The sequence below is a fragment of the Hypanus sabinus genome, chromosome 7 (genome assembly GCF_030144855.1).
Source record: "Hypanus sabinus isolate sHypSab1 chromosome 7, sHypSab1.hap1, whole genome shotgun sequence".
NCBI classification, from domain to species: domain Eukaryota; kingdom Metazoa; phylum Chordata; class Chondrichthyes; order Myliobatiformes; family Dasyatidae; genus Hypanus; species Hypanus sabinus.
This window is the reverse complement of record NC_082712.1, coordinates 29,697,931-29,714,205: the sequence shown is the minus strand read 5'-3', so window position 1 is coordinate 29,714,205 and position 16,275 is coordinate 29,697,931. Positions and strand designations below refer to the sequence as shown.

The following is a 16,275-nucleotide window of genomic DNA, read 5'->3' as shown; positions in this document are numbered from 1 at the left end:
GAGTTAGTATTTCAGATTGAATATTTCCTCATCAGGAATGAAACGGAGACAAAAGCAACTCATAAATCAGCACAGGGAGGGGCATGCCTCTGATAGTGTAAGACCAGGGTGGCCATGAGGAAAATCTGCAAACAGGTTATCTGGTCAGTGAGTGGAGGGAAGCAGTCAGAGAATGAGAACATAGACAAGGGAACATAGAATAATGTGGGTTTGTGAAATACATAGCAGGAAAACATTCCAAGCAGGTCAGCCTGGGTATGCCCACTCCCAGAAAGGGGGAAAAGAGGTATAAAAATGAAAAAGGAAAAAAAAAGAAATATCACAGATGGATGACTGAGATACCAAACTGTGAATTCAGTATTTAATCTAGAGACTATAATGTGGTCAAGTAATTGGGGTTCTGTTTCTCAAGCTTGCTTGGTCCTCACTGTGACAGTACAGGAGGCTAGAGATTGATGGATCAGAGTTAGGAGTGGGATAGTGAATTAAAGTGACAGGCAGTGGCAAAGGGAATGGCAACCCCCTTTTTCAGAAATGTCACTCATTCATTTTCCTCCACAGATGCTGCTTGATTCACTGAGTTCCTCTGACACTGTTTTTTTGCATTATAAAAATTTGTTGACAGCCAATTGAAACATCCATTATATATTCAACTTGGTATAGGTTTGTGAGACAATACAGCAGATCAGGAAGTAATAACAGCCTTCCTTGATGTCTCATAAGAAATAGCAACAAAGACCCCAAGCTCAGAAACAAAGCAGAAAGGCAAAAAATAATGCTGAAACACAAGTGATTCTGCAGATGCTGGAAACCTTGAGCAACACATGCAAAATGAATGGGCAACCTCTATGGAGGGAAATAAACTGTCAATATTTCAGACCGAGACTCTTCACCAAGACAGCAAAGGAAGGAGACAGAAAACAGCATAGGAGTTGGGGAGGGGAAGGAATACAAGCTGACAGCTGACAGGTAAAATCAGGTGAGGGGGAAGGTGGGTGAATGGCATAGAGGAAATGAAGCAAGAAGCTGGAAGGTGATTGATGGAAGGGAGAAAGGGTTGAAGAATTAATCTGATCAGAGAGGACAGTGAATCATGGGAGAAAGGGTTTTGGGGGGGGGGGGGAGGACCAGAGGGTGGTGATGAGCAAGTGGAGAGAAGGGGTGAAAGGAGAAAATCCATTTCCTTTAGCTATCCAGTGATTTTGGCGATGCAGCAAAATCATCTTTTAATGTAAATTTTGTACACAATTTGGGCATGTCTTTAATATATTGTGCTCACAGCCAAGGTATACATGGCCCTTTTATAGCTATGCTGAAGGGTCTACACTCTCAACAATAAATAGCTGTTCATTTTTCTGCCTGGTGCATACCTCCAGCATTTTCAACACTTAAAAAACTTTTCTTCAGTACCTTAGGAAAGCTTGCAATGAAATACCTGGAGGTAAGGGAGTTTTCTTCTGTATCAGAACAACAGCAACCTTTGTGTTTCTTCCCTGTAAACTTTGCCTGCAACCCCAGAAAACAGTTTGACATGGTGCAGAACAAATTAAGCAATCATCTAAATTTACATACAGAAGTTAAGAATGCCAAACCCGGACAAAAGCAAACATAATATTTAGTTATGCTTTCGTAATAATGATGCTAATAAATGATGCCAGTAAACATAACATCATGAAAGATCCACTCACCTTGCTCATGGACTGTTTGTCCATTCCCATTGGGGAGGCTACGTAGTATCCATACCAGGACCACCAGAATCAAAAACAGCTACTTTCCCCGGGCAGTAACACCTCCACCCACTAACCCAACCCTTCACATCCTCTACCACCACTTTATTATTTCCTAACAGTCATCTTATTTGCAGACACTCCTGTGTCTAGCGTCACTTTATGGATATCGATATAAGCTATCTGATGTATTTATATTTATAGTATTTTTTGTGTTATCTTACTGTATTTTTTTTGTGCTGCATAGGATCCAGAGGTACAACTATATAGTTCTCCTTTACACTTGTGCATGGGGTACTCCATAGCTTAGTGTTTTTTTAGGGGGGGTATATATTGTTTTTTTCTTTTTGGATATGTTAATCCTTTTTTTGTGAACTCTACATTTCTATTTGAACATTTTTGGGAGGTTTATTAACTTTGTATTAATTGAATATATAATTATATATGTTACCTATTAACAATGTAATCCCAACAATTGTGTAGCAATACTATGTATATCCAGTATTTTGATATTAATAAAAAGATTCAAAAAGAAAGGATCAGTGCCTTAAGAAGGCGGTATCCATTATTAAGGATCCCCACCACCCAGGGCATGCCCTCTTCACACTGTTACCATCAGGAAGGAGGTACAGATGCACACATTAAGCAACTGAGGAACAGCTTCTTCCCTTTTGCCATCAGATTTCTAAATGGACATTGAATGCATGAACACTACCTCATTACTTTTTTATTTCTGTTATTTGCACTACTTATTTTAACTGAACTATTTAATAGACAGATATATATTTAATGTAACTCAGTTTTTCTTCCATATTTATCATGTATTTCATTATATTGTTGGCATAAAGTTTACAAATTTCCTGGCATATGCCGGTGATATTAAAGCTGATTCTGACTCCGGAAATTACATTAAACAATCTTGAATCTTGATAATCCACAGTAGAATTTTACAGATTTTACTTTACACCAACAAATACAGTCCTACATACCAATCTAAAATAATACTCTTCCAAGAAACACCCACACTCTCAAATTTTCATGCAACCTTTTTTTAAACATCTCTTTATTGCTTTTACAAGATGAAAACACACTGGATCATCCATAGGTTTAAAAGTACAACAAAGTTAAAGAAAATGAAAAAATAAAATACATAAGAAATCAAATGAAAAAAACACACAAAAAAGCAAACACCCCACCATTAAAGAAAGCAGTCAATTCAGTTCGCTACTTTCATCATCCTAAATATTGTTCTCCAGAAGCATATAGAAAATGTCCCAAATTTCCCAAAATATGCCAAGTTTGTTTTTTATGATGTAGCTCATATTTTCTAGAGGATGAAAGTCATTCCTTTCAGCCACTGTGAGAGTCCCCTGGTTGTTGGTTTCCTCCATGAATAGGCTATGCAGCGCTTGGCTTCCAAAAAAACAAATATTAAGCAGAGACCTTACATTTTAAGAGGTTACGAAGTCCTTTGGATAAATATTCAGAATACGTAATTTAGGATCAAGGGGAACCATTTTCCCTATAATCTGACTAATCGAATCCAGCACCTTCTTCCAGAAGCAGATTATCTGGAGGCACTCCCACATACAATGGAACAGAGACCCCTTTTGGTGATTACGTTTAATACGTGTCTGGAATGTTGGGGTTAAAGTGATGCAACCTGACTGGAGTATTGTACTGTATGGTTATCCATTTGTATTGTAGTAATTTAGAATGAGTGTTCACTGATTGGGTTTGAACTAAGGAACAAGCTTCTGACCACTCTTTTCCGACAGATTCTCATGCAAATCAGTTCTCCATGCTTGTAGTATGTTGTTTGATGACTCTTTGCATTTACTTGCAAACAAGTTGTATAGTACAGACACATGCCCGCTAGCTTCAGATAATTTCAGAGTGATGTCTACTAGGGTAGATAAAGGAGGGAGCTTCAAACTGTAACCTTGCCTGGACATAATAAAACTTCGCAACTGAAGATATTTAAAAAAGTGCTTTGTTGGAATTCTTCAAATGACATAAATGTATTGCCATTATAAAGATCACACATCTTAGCTATGCCTTGGGTCAACCAAGTTTTAAAGCCAGGGTCTGCTCTGCCGGGCCGGAAGCCATCATTACCAAAGGTATGAGTAAACTCCCAAATACACAAGAGCGTCATGCCAAATCATTCACGTATTTTTTAAGAAAGTGTTTTTAGTTTGTTTGACCAGTTTTTTTCTTATCTGCTGAATACATATATCGTTCTAGAGGGATATTGATCGACTGGGATTCCATTGAGACCCAAGGAGGGGAGTGATCCTTAACAAAGTAAAACATTCCTGCTCTAATTTGGGCCGCCCAGAAATACCATATAAGATTCGGTAGCTGTAAGCCACCTCTATCATATGGCAGATATAATGGGGAAAGCCTGAGTCTTGGACGTCTATTATTCCAGGTAAAATTAGAAAAAAAATTCTTTAATAAATAAAAGAAAGATGATGGAGGAGAAAGTGGGATAGATCGGAAAAGGTACAGGAACTTCGGTAAAATTTACATTTTTAGAATGTTTATGCGTTCAATCAAACATATGGGCAATTTCGTCCATCTGTTTATAAGTTGAATAGCCAAGTCTGTGAGGGGGTTATAATTAGTTGTGTAATTTTATCAATAGTAGGAGTAATTTTAACACCCAAGTAAGTAAAACCTTGTTCTGACACTATTAATGGAGTTTGAAGTGGGGGATTGAGTCTCTAATCTTTATCCATGAATAATATTGCAGATTTGTTGTTGTTTATTTTATAGCCTGAAAAAGTACCAACAGTACTTATCAGGTCAATTAAGGCAGATAATATTTGTTTCAAGTTGGATCAAAACAAAATTACATCATCAGCGTACAAGGCTATGTGATGTTCTATATCTCCTATAGTTATTCCTGCTATGTTAGCCTGTTTTTGAATTGCCATAGCAAGTGGCTCAATGGCCAGGATAAACAAGTGGGGAGGTAGGGGACAGCCCTGTCTTGCTCCCCATTAGAGTTTAAAAGGCACCAAAAAAGCCCATTAGTTAAAATTTCAGCCTGTGGGTTAGAATGAAGAAACTGTATCCACCTTAGAAATTTTCCCCCATACCAAATCTTTCTAAAACTTTAAATAGATACTGCCATTCCACTCTGTCGAAGGCTTTCTCAGCATCCAATGACAGAATAGCACTATCAGAGCTTCCAGATTTTTCATAAAGTATATTAAGCACTCTTCGAATGTTGTGGAAGCCCTGCCTTCCCTTAACAAATCCATTTTGGTCAGGGTGGACCAGTTTTGGCAAGAGTGGCTCCAGCCTCCTAGCTAATACCTTACAGAGAATTTTGAGATCATTGTTCAGAAGTGAGGTTGGCCTATAAGATCCACATAAGGACGGTGGTTTTCCAGGTTTTAACAGCAGCGTAATTGTTGCCATATTAAGAGAGAGGGGAAGGGATCCAGTGTCAACTGACTACTGATACATATCAAGCAGAGGTGGTATTAATTTAGTCGTAAAGATTTTATATATTTCAATCGGAATCCATCGGGCCCAGGAGTTTTCCCTCCTTTCATGTTAGTTGTAGCTTCAGACAATTCCTTAGCCTCCAAGTTAAACTCCAGTGAGGTCAAGGAAGTTTCATCCAGGAGTGTAAATTCTAACAAGTCGAGAAATTCCTTTTGTATTTGTGGAGCTGAATCTAAATAAACTGAGTTATACAGATTTTGGTAAAATCTCAAAAAGATATTGTTTATTTCTTTTGGGTCAGCAGTTGTCACCCCCTCATCTGATTGTATGCAGTTTATTGCCCTTTCTGTTTGACGTGCCAGGCCAAGAATTTACTAGCCTTTTCACCATGCTCAAAATAGGATTGCTTCAGTCTCAACAAACTCCTTGTTGCCTTATTAATGGACAATACATTATATTTGGCTCCCAGTTTGTCAAGTTTTGCAAATAGCTGCTGAGCGGGATTTTGAAATATTTCAGATTCAGTCTCTTTTATTCTTTTTTCAAGCTGTTCTATTTCCAATCTAAAAGATTTACGTTTAAAGCTGGTAAAGCTGATCATCTGACCTCTTAGAAAGGCTTTAAAGGCTTCCCACCTTATAACAGCTGATGTCTGGTCCATATTATTTCCAAAATAGTAGTTTATCTGTTCTCTAATAAACTCTATAAATTCTGGATCACTAAGCAAAATCATTTGAAGCCACCATCTTGGGGAGTAATGTAAAACATTAGGCAGGTTCAAAGTAAATGAAACTGGGGCGTGATCTGAGATTATTGCGCTATCATACCAGCAGCTTCTAATTGTGGATATTAAAGCAGCTGAAACTCAGTGATAATCAATTCTGGAAAAGGGCTGGCAAGAGCTAGAATAGCAGGAAAAAGTTAGTTTATCCAGGTACTTCCTTCTCCACACATCAACTAAATTAAAGTCTTTAGCTTTTGTAGGTTACCAGCAGTTTGGCATTGCAATAACTCTTTTCTTGTCTGATGTATCTATCCCATTAGATCTGTTTAGTTCAGGTTGAAGTGTACAATTAAAATCACCAACTATAATAAAATGGCCTGGCAGAGCAACTAATGATAAAAACAGATGTCTGAAAAAAGCCGGATTGACATCATTCATCCCATACACGTTGACCAAATTAAACCTGATTGAAAAAATTTTGCATTGAATAATAAGGTACAGGTTCACCACCCCCCAATCCGAAAGTAGAGCGTTCCTATGAAACCGTTTGTAATCCGAATGTCGTAAATCGAAGAAGCAATTACCATTAATTTATATGGGAAAAATTTTTGTCTTTTCTTTTTCAATCTTTTTATTGAGTTTCATATACAAAAGAAAATAATAATATAACATAACATAACATTGAATAGGTTATAAATACACTAGGCTTGAAGTTAAATTATTAATGATATCAATATCTTATTGAGATATCAACAGAGAACATCATAAGATAATCAATCAATCCTGTATTAATTGTATATGAAAAAAGGATAATCACAAAAAGGGAAAAAAAATACAAGAAAAAATATATATTAAAATAAAGCAATAAACCTTAACTAACATGGGCAATAATAATAGTTTATATTTACATGATAGTGTCAAGAACTCCAGAACTCCATACCAAAACAAGGATAAGAAGAGAAAAGGTCTGGAAGAGGTCAAGTTAACTCATATGAAAATGTCGAATAAACGGTCCCCAAATTTCTTCAAATTTAATTGATGGATCAAAAATAGTACTTCTGATTTTTTCTAAACTCAAACAAGAAATAGTTTGAGAGAACCACTGAAACGTGGTAGGAGGGTTTACTTCTTTCCAATTTTGTAATATAGACCTTCTAGCCATTAGAGTTGCAATTGCGATCATTCATCTAATCCGGGGGTCGGCAAACCGCGGCTCTTTCATCTCTGTGCTGCGGCTCCCTGTGGCTTTGGAAAATAAATGGTGAGTATTTAATTAAAATGTATTTTAAGTTAGTTTGTTAGTTTTTGAAATGTAATTCTAAATTTGAAGATTATGGTGATCTTGTACAATCTAAATAAAACGTTGTGGCAACCCATTTCCTGGCACATCCGAACCGGATCACAATTAGCCAGCGTTCAGGCTAAGGGAAATAGCCTACGGGGGTTTGTGAGTACGCGTCTTTTGGAGCATCCGCGCCCATGGGGGGCGGGTTGAGAGAGGCTTAAAAGCAAGGCTGTTTAGTTCGAATAAAGTTATCTTTGACTGCAGTTTACTGACTGTGTGTAGCACACCGCTACAACGTGTTTTTATCACTGGCTGTCCAGAGGGGAGGTGCTGAAACGCTTTGTCGCGTGTCTGGAAGAAGTGAAAACTTTCCTGGGCAGCAAAGAGCTCACCTTTCCTGAGCTGGAACAGCCAGAGTAGCTGGAAAAGCTACACTTCATGGTAGACATGATAGTGCACCTAAACACGCTGAACACAGCTCTTCAGGGGAAAGGACGTACAGCCCTACACATATTGGAGGATGTTTTGGCATTCGAGCGCACGTTGACAGTGCTTGCCAGAGATTTACAGAAAGGCACATTGTCTCACTTCCCCAATTTGAGAGAGTTCAAACAAGGTCACAACATGATAAATTCGGAGTATTTACATTCTGCAATCATCGCAATGCAAACATCGTTTGGGAAACGCTTCTGTGAGTTCCGCGAGGAAAAAAACACATTATCCTTCCCGGTCACTCCCCTAAGCATCGATCCATCCCTACTGAATACGACTACATTGGCAGGTGTGAGTCAACCTGATCTTGAGATGGAACTGGCCGACATAGCTGACAAAGACATATGGGTGTCCAAGTTTAGACGCTTGACAGCAGGTCTTGAAGATGTTGCCCGTCAGAAGGCCGTTCTTGCTCAGAATCACAAATGGAGTGATATTGAAAACCTCCCCAAACCGGACAAACTTGTGTTCGAAACACGGAATGCTATCCCCGACATTTATGTAAACATTAAAAAGTATGTGCTTGGAGTCCTGTCAATCTTTGGATCCACATATGTATGTGAGCAGGTGTTCTCCAACATGAACTTTATTAAAAACAAACATCTCGCACATCTCACAGATGACAGCTTGCAATCCTGTGTAAAGATGAAGGTGACGTCATACAGCCCTAATGTGCAGACGCTGTGCGCTGAGGTCCAGGAGCAGAAATCCCATTAACCAAGTATGATAAATATTTTAATTGCCTATTATTTTACGTATATTCATAGTTTTTCATTGTTCAGTGAAATAGTCCTTTTATTTTTCAGGTTGACAGCTGGCTGACGTTATTTTTGGTTTGCTGCTGGTGGAAAATTTAAGTTCAGCGTTTTTCATAAATAAAAGAAGGACTCAAATAGACATTGAGTATTTTACTTAAAAGTAACCTTCAACCCAACGTCTTTTTTTTCAGAGTTCAAAATGTTTTTGTTGCATGCAGAAATGTAATTTCGTTTTCTCTGCAGGAGTTCATCGATTTCATAAATGCAACACATTATAGTTTGTTTATACATAGCATAAGGGCAAAAAAAACGTTGTATGCAGTGTTATTTCATTTTAAATGTCAAACGGGTTTTGTGGCTCCCAGTGTTTTCTTTTCTGTGGGAAACGGGTCCAAATGGCTCTTTCAGTGGTAAAGGTTGCTGACCCCTGGTCTAATCGAAGGGGAGAATTGACTACCATCCTCAATTGGTATACCAAAAATTGAAGTGATAAAATGGGGTTGTAAATCAATATTCCAAACTGAGGAAATGATAGCAAATATATCCTTCCAATAGTTATGTAAGGTGGGACATGACCAAAACATGTGGGTCAATGAAGCAACTTCTGAGTGACATCTGTCACATTGAGGGTTAATATGGGAGTAGAATCGAGCAAGCTTATCTTTAGACGCGTGGGCTCTATGTACCACCTTAAATTGTATTAAAGCATGTTTAGCACATATAGAAGAAGAGTTAACTATATGTAAAAAAATTTCCCATTTTTCTGTTGATATAGTATATTGAAGCTCTTTTTCCCACTCTTGTTTAATTCTTCCTGACATTTCTGGTTGTATCTTCATGATCATATTATAAATAAGAGCCACTAAACCCTTCTGACAAGGGTTCAAGGTAAAAATTATATCTAAAAAATCCATCGGAGTTGAATTGGGAAAGGATGGTAAAACTTTATATAAAAAGTTTCTGACTTGTAAATATCTAAAAAAAATGAGTTTTAGGTAACTTAAATTTGTTAGAAAGTTGGTCAAAAGACATCAGAGTACCTCCAAAAAAAGATCACGAAAGCATGTTATACCTTTCCTTTTCCATATGCTAAAGGCTTGATCTATTAAGGAGGGTTTAAAATAAAAGTTAAATAAGATAGGGCTATCAAGAACAAAATTTCTCAGAGTGAAAAACTTACGAAATTGAAACCAAATTCGTAATGTGTGTTTGACAATAGGGTTAGATATTTGTTTATTGAACTTGGCTAAATCAGCAGGAAGAGAAGATCCAAGAACGGAGAATAAAAAGTATTCCAAATTTACCCACTGTGGGCATAATGGTGAATCCAAATCACGTTTCCAGTATATTAAGTTTCCAATGTTATTCGCCCAATAGTAAAATCTAAAGTTAGGTAAAGCTAAACCACCATCCTTTTTAGGTTTCTGTAACTGTTTTTTTACTTAACCTGGGGTTTTTATTTTGCCACACAAATGAGGAAATTTTTGAATCTATGTTATCAAAAAATGATCTAGGAATAAAAAATGGTAGAGCTTGAAATAAATATAAAAATTTCAGTAAAACCATCATTTTAATAGCATTAATCCGACCAACCAATGATAAGGATAAGGGGGACCATCTAGTAGTAAGTTGTTGAATTTGATAAAGCAAAGGTAAAAAATTCAATCTGAATAAATCTTTATGTTTCTTGGTAATTTTTATACCTAAATAAGTGAAGTTATCAGTAACAACTTTAAATGGTACCCTGTTATTCAGTAAAGTTTGCGCATTTAAAGGGAATAATTCACTCTTATTCAAATTTAATTTATAACCAGAGAAGCTACCAAACTGAACCGAGGACAGAATAGCGGGAATAGACCTATCAGGATCAGAAATATATAACAAGAAGTCATCAGCATATAGTGATAACTTATATAACTTCTCATTACGGGTAATACCAAAAATATTAGGTGATTCACGAATAGCAATGGCTAAAGGTTCCAGTGCAATATTAAATAATAGAGGACTTAAAGGACAACCTTGTCTCGTACCGTGAGATAATTGAAAAAAAGAGGATCTATGATTATTAGTAAGAACAGAAGCAACAGGTTTATAATATATTAGTTTAATCCATGATATAAATTTGGAACTGAAATTAAAATTTTTTAACGCATTAAATAAGTATGTCCATTCAACTCTATCAAAAGCTTTTTCAGCATCTAATGAAATGACACATTCTGGGGTTCTGGGTGAAGAGGTATAAATTATATTAATCAATTTTCTAACATTGAAAAAGGAGTACCGGTTCTTAATAAACCCAGTTTGATTTTCTGAAATAATCTGTGACAGTATCTTTTCTAACCTAATAGCTAAAATTTTTGTAAGAATCTTAGAATCTACATTTAATAGCGATATAGGGCGATAGGATGCACATAGGGTAGGGTCCTTATCGTTTTTAAGAATTAGAGAAATAGTAGCATCATAGAAAGACTGAGGTAATCTCTTCTTAATAAATGCATCATTGAAAATTTCACATAACCATGGGGAAAGCAAAGAAGAAAAAGTTTTAAAAAAATTCGATAATATAGCCATCAGGGCCTGGGGCTTTCCCTGAATTCACTGATGAAATAGCCTCTCCTACTTCAGCCACAGAAATAGGAGCATCAAACAAACTCTGATCTTCAACTGTCAGTTTGGGAATATTCAAATTATTAAAAAAATCATCCATCATGGACAGATCGCCATCAGATTCTGAATGATATAAAGATTTATTAATTTCTTTATGATCAGTAGTCAAATTACCATCTTGTTTACGAATTTTAATAATTTGTCGCTTAGTCGAAATAGCTTTTAATTGGTTAGCTAATAATTTACCAGTTCGATCACTATGAATATAGAATTGAGCCCTGGTTTTAATTAATTGATTCTCAATTGAAGAAGATAATAATAAGCTATGTTCCATTTGAAGCTCAACTCTCTTCTTATAAAGTTCTTTGGTAGGAGTCACGGAGTAAATCTTAACAATTTCTTTAATTTTATCCACCAATATAGCTATATCAAGATACCTTTGTTTTCTTTTACCAGCGGAATATGAGATAATTTGTCCGCGAATAAAAGCCTTAAAAAAGTCCCAGAGTATTCCTCTGTCAATCTCTTCGGTATAATTTGTTGAAAAAAACAAGTCAATTTGCTGTTCTATGAAGGTGATAAATTAGGAAGGGAAGTAAATAAAGTTTTAAAAATTTCAGGGCAATCAAAGTTTGGAGCATAAATATTAACTAAAGCCACTTTTCAATTAAAGAGTGAACCAGTAATCAACAAAAATCTGCCCTGTGGATCAGAGATAGCTTCATGATGTGTGAACGAAATTGAGGGGTCTATAAAAATAGACACACCCCTAATTTTGGCAGTAGAATTTGAGTGAAATTGTTGGCCCTTCAAGAACCTAAAAAAGCGTTGATTATCCTCCCTCCTAATATGAGTCTCTTGTACGAAAATAATATTAGCATTTAGTCTGTGGAATACTTTAAATATTTTTTTACGTTTAATCGGATGGTTTAAACCATTAGTATTCCAGGAGATAAAATTAATAGACTTATCCATCATGCCAATATTAATTGTATATATCGTAAAAGGTTAAAAAGACACATAACCCATAACTCAGGAAGAAGGGGAAATGATTCAGGAGCAACTAGAGGACATGACACTTCAACAATATTAATGATTTAAAGTCGGCCCATAAACTAAAAGCAAAAAAATAAAAAGCAAAAGCATGAAAAGAGACCCCTACCCCCTGCCCCGAACCCTCGAAAGAAAGCCAAGCGGCAGGTGCACAAACTAACACTAATATTACCCCCATATCAAGATGGCAACTCCACGAAAAGGTAAGAAGAGTCTAAACAACATCCAGGTTTAGATGAAGGGTTGATAAAAAAAGATATATCAATCAAAAAGAGATAAAAAAGAAATATAATAAAACAAAAAATCATTGATAAAAAAAAGAATAAACATTAAAGTTTAAAAAAAGTGTAATATGCCTTTAAGAAAAATCCCATATTCAAATACAAGTAGATGACATGTTCCAAAGGCAAAGACTTATGGGAAGAAGAAACGACATTTTGAAAAAGCCATATTATAAAATATAAATGTAAATTCACCAATCAATCAAAAAAAGTTAAAAAAGTCATCAAAATAGAATAGAAAGATGATTCTATGATCACTACAATACAAAAAAGGTCTAAGAATCCAAAACATTCATCCCATATTCAAGTACAAGCAAACAAATAAACGAGCTCGGAAAGCAAAGTCTTATGGGAAGAAGAGACGACATCTTAAAAAAAATAAATCTTATTACAAAGTATAAATGTGCATACACAATTCAGAGAGAGAGAATAAAAAAAAGATCATTGTAATAAAATTGAAAGTGCATCTATAATCATGATAAAAAAAACCAGGTCTACAGATCAAAGTGAAAAGCTATAACGCGGCTTCATGGATTAAAACACAAAACGAAATGGCGTCTTCTTTCCAGAAATTCTTCAACATTTATAGGCATTTTTTTTTAAAAAAGCCAAATTTTCTTACAATAAAAAACCATTAAGGAGAGTCAGCAAAGATATAACACATAGTTCAACTTATGATAGAAGATCGATATTCCTCGAGGAATTTCTTCGCGTCTGTTGGAGTTTTAAAGAAGCGCAGGTTACCGTCGCTCAAAGTAACTCTGAGATTCGCTGGATATCTTAAAGCTTGTTTAAGTCCGATCTGATGAATCTCTGCCATCACTGGTTTAAAAGCGATTCTTTCTCTCATCACATCAAACGAATAATCTTCAACAATACGAAACTTATTGTTTCTGTGAGAAAGCATACCTTTCTGACGAACTAAGCGAATTAAGAGCTCTTTCTTCCGGGGATAATGGAGACGGACAATCACAGCCCGTGGCTTGTCACTTGAGGCCAAGAATCTCGAAACTCTGTGGGCGCGATCAATAGTGGGTCTAGCTTTCAAAGCATCAGTGCCAAAAACTTCCCACAGTAAGTTAGAGAAAAAATCAATTAAGTCACCAGACTCAACATTTTCGGGAAGTCCAATGATTCGCAAGTTCTGTCTGCGAAATCGGTTGTCAAGATCGGTGACTTTAAACTTATAATGCTCTACTGTTTGAGCAGTCGACAGTACCTTTTTCTCCAGTGTTTCAATTGTGTGTACTTGTTGACAAACTAAATCTTCAAGAGTCGCGATCTTTTCTTCAGGCCGTTGAATATCTGATGCCTGCGATTGAAGCTTGGTATCAAGTGATCTAACAACTTCTTCAAGCACAGACAATTTCGAGGTAAGTTTACTTTCCAAACTTGCCAGTTTAGTATCCAGAAGATTAGAAATTGCCTCGAGGGATGGAGGTTCTTTAGACGATTTCTTGGCTGAAGCCATTTTAAGTTTGAAAAAATTAAATCAAAGATAGTTTTAAAAAAAAGTAAATCGTAAGTATCAATCCCATATGATTAAATACGAAAAGATTTGATTAAAGGGTGATTATAGTTTAAAAAATGAAGAGCGCCTAAAAGGCAGATGTCTACGTCGCCATCTTGAAACCCCACCCCCCCCCAGAATATTGGGGAAAATTTTTGAGTGTTCCCAGACCCAAAAAATAACCTACCAAATCATACCAAATAACACTAACATATAGTAAAAGCAGGAATGATATGATAAATATACACCCTGTATAAAGTAGAAATATTATAGGTACGGTGTAGTTTCACTTATCAAACTCGGGAAGACAGCCAGCCAAAATCAATTTGGTGAAAAAAAATCAGCATGTACATGCATACATACACACATACGTATGACATGTGTACGCACGTACACGCATGCGCAAACAACTGCCTGCACAAGGCTTCACGGTCATTGTAGCCTTTCTCAGGGTAAACACACGTAAAAGCAGGTGTCTTTTTTTCGTAAAAGCGAAAAACCTCTTTGGTTAGCGAAAACAGGTACTAATGTAGGTCTTTCGTAACAGCGAGTTGTCGTAAAGCAAACATTCAAAAAGCAGGGGTCACCTGTATCTGCCAGATTGGTTTTCAGTTACATTAACAAGGTAGAAAGGCACCGACTTATGTATAAGGGTAATTACTCCTCGTGAGTGTGAGCTGAAAGAGGCTGAGAAAACCTGTACCGGCCATCTCCTCCTTACTCTAACTATATCCTCAAGGGTTAAATGGGTCTCCTGCAAAAAAACTATTTTGGCTTTTAACTGTCTTATCCTACTCATGACTTGCTTTAACTTGACAAGTTTATTTAATCCTCTTACATTCCAAGAGGTAAACTGAAGTTCACAGGGCATAAGCTATTAGTTATAATTTCAATCATGCTGATGAATTGTGAATTGATTTAGAATGACTGTTAACTGAAATTACAACATAACAAAAAAATGAGTAAAAACTGGTAAATAGTAACTAGAACATTGTAAACAAAACTAAGTGTATTTCCCAAATTGAAATACTCCCACCCACTCCACAATGAACACCTCCTGACAGCCCCGAAAGAGAGCCTAATTATGGAGCTTAACTGGTCCTCCCGCACCGTCATCATGGTGAAGAACAGCATGGTCAACAGCCAGAACAGAGCCCCAACGTTATCAGTAGTAGAGAATATTACAACCAAATTATACCAAGAGTCTTTTTCAAATTTAACCTGGTCGTAGTTACAGTGCCACTGAAGACAATGAGAACCGATGCAAATTTGTTAGCATAAACGATACAGTAGGTAAAACACTTAACATTCGTTAGCATTCATTTATGCCCCTTAGGCACTATGAACATACCTATACAAGCTAAAGTCAGAAAACTGCTGTACTGTCTCACTTGCCTGCAGCCTCTATGTTGTAGTCCTTCAGCTCCTGCACGGATTTCTCCGCTGCCGGTGCACTGTCAAAGGTGTGGCGTTTTATTTTGTAGGTCAGCAGCAGTTTAGCGGGGTGAATTACCCCTTCCCGTAGGTCTGGGATGGAGAGAGAGGCCAACTCTTTCTTCACTGAATCAAAAACTTTCCTTCACCTGAGGAGTTCAGCAGAGATGTCGGGGAAAAACATGATTCTCTGATTATCGAAAAGTACAGGTTCTTTCAGTCTGGCAGCCTTCGTAACCCGGGTCTTGTCCGCGTAGTTTCAGAACTTCATTATCACTACCCTTGATCACTTAGCCGACTGTACTTCAACTTCGTTAGCCCTGCTAATTCTGTGCGCTCTCTCAAGCAGCAGGGGCCCAAGGAAGTTTACAGTTCTAAGCACCTCGAGGATCCATTTTTCCAAAAAACAGACCATATCAGCTCCTTCCGCCCTCTCCGGGAGACCCACCAGGTGAAGGTTAGAACAGCGGCTACGATCTTCCAAGTCGTCCACTTTAAAAACTAATGCCTCCTATTTACTTTCATGGTTGTATTCTGATTACGCAGATAGGCAATGTCATCTTCATTAGTGCTAATTCTACTTTTGGCTTCTGTAATGTGCACTGTTACAGCTTTCAGATCAGCTTGTACTCCGTTTAATAGCCCATCAAATCTCCACACAAAGTCATCTTTCATTGTTTGAATGGCGGTTAGGATTTGGTTTGGGCCTGTTGCCATGCTAGCATCTGTTGCCTTTTCTTCACTAGCATTGTTGTTAGCTTGCACCATATGGTTACAGGTGGGGTCTCATTTCGAAGACTTTTGTGTCTGCTTCGTTGGTTTCGATGGTATTTAGACTATCACTCAGTTTCCAATCAGACAAACTGGAGCTGTTCAGGTAATTCCAGGTTGTTTGGTTGCGTAATTTCAAAACTTTTTGGAGGAGCTCTGACACATGTCTGC

The 16,275-nt window shown here is 36.9% G+C and overlaps 1 protein-coding gene across 4 annotated transcripts in view; it reads right to left on the bottom strand.

Annotated features, from left to right (window-relative positions):
* The window catches only part of trappc11 (trafficking protein particle complex subunit 11), an 87,846-nt gene that overhangs the window by 54,785 nt on the left and 16,786 nt on the right, over positions 1-16,275 (bottom strand). For all 4 annotated transcript variants that reach the window (XR_009513050.1, XM_059974337.1, XM_059974338.1 and 1 more), the window contains exon 4: positions 1,436-1,506. Coding sequence is in view for 3 of the 4 variants with exons in the window: in XM_059974337.1 (XP_059830320.1) it covers positions 1,436-1,506 (71 nt within the window). In the remaining variant the exon portion in view is untranslated. The remainder of the gene's footprint in view (positions 1-1,435; positions 1,507-16,275) is intronic.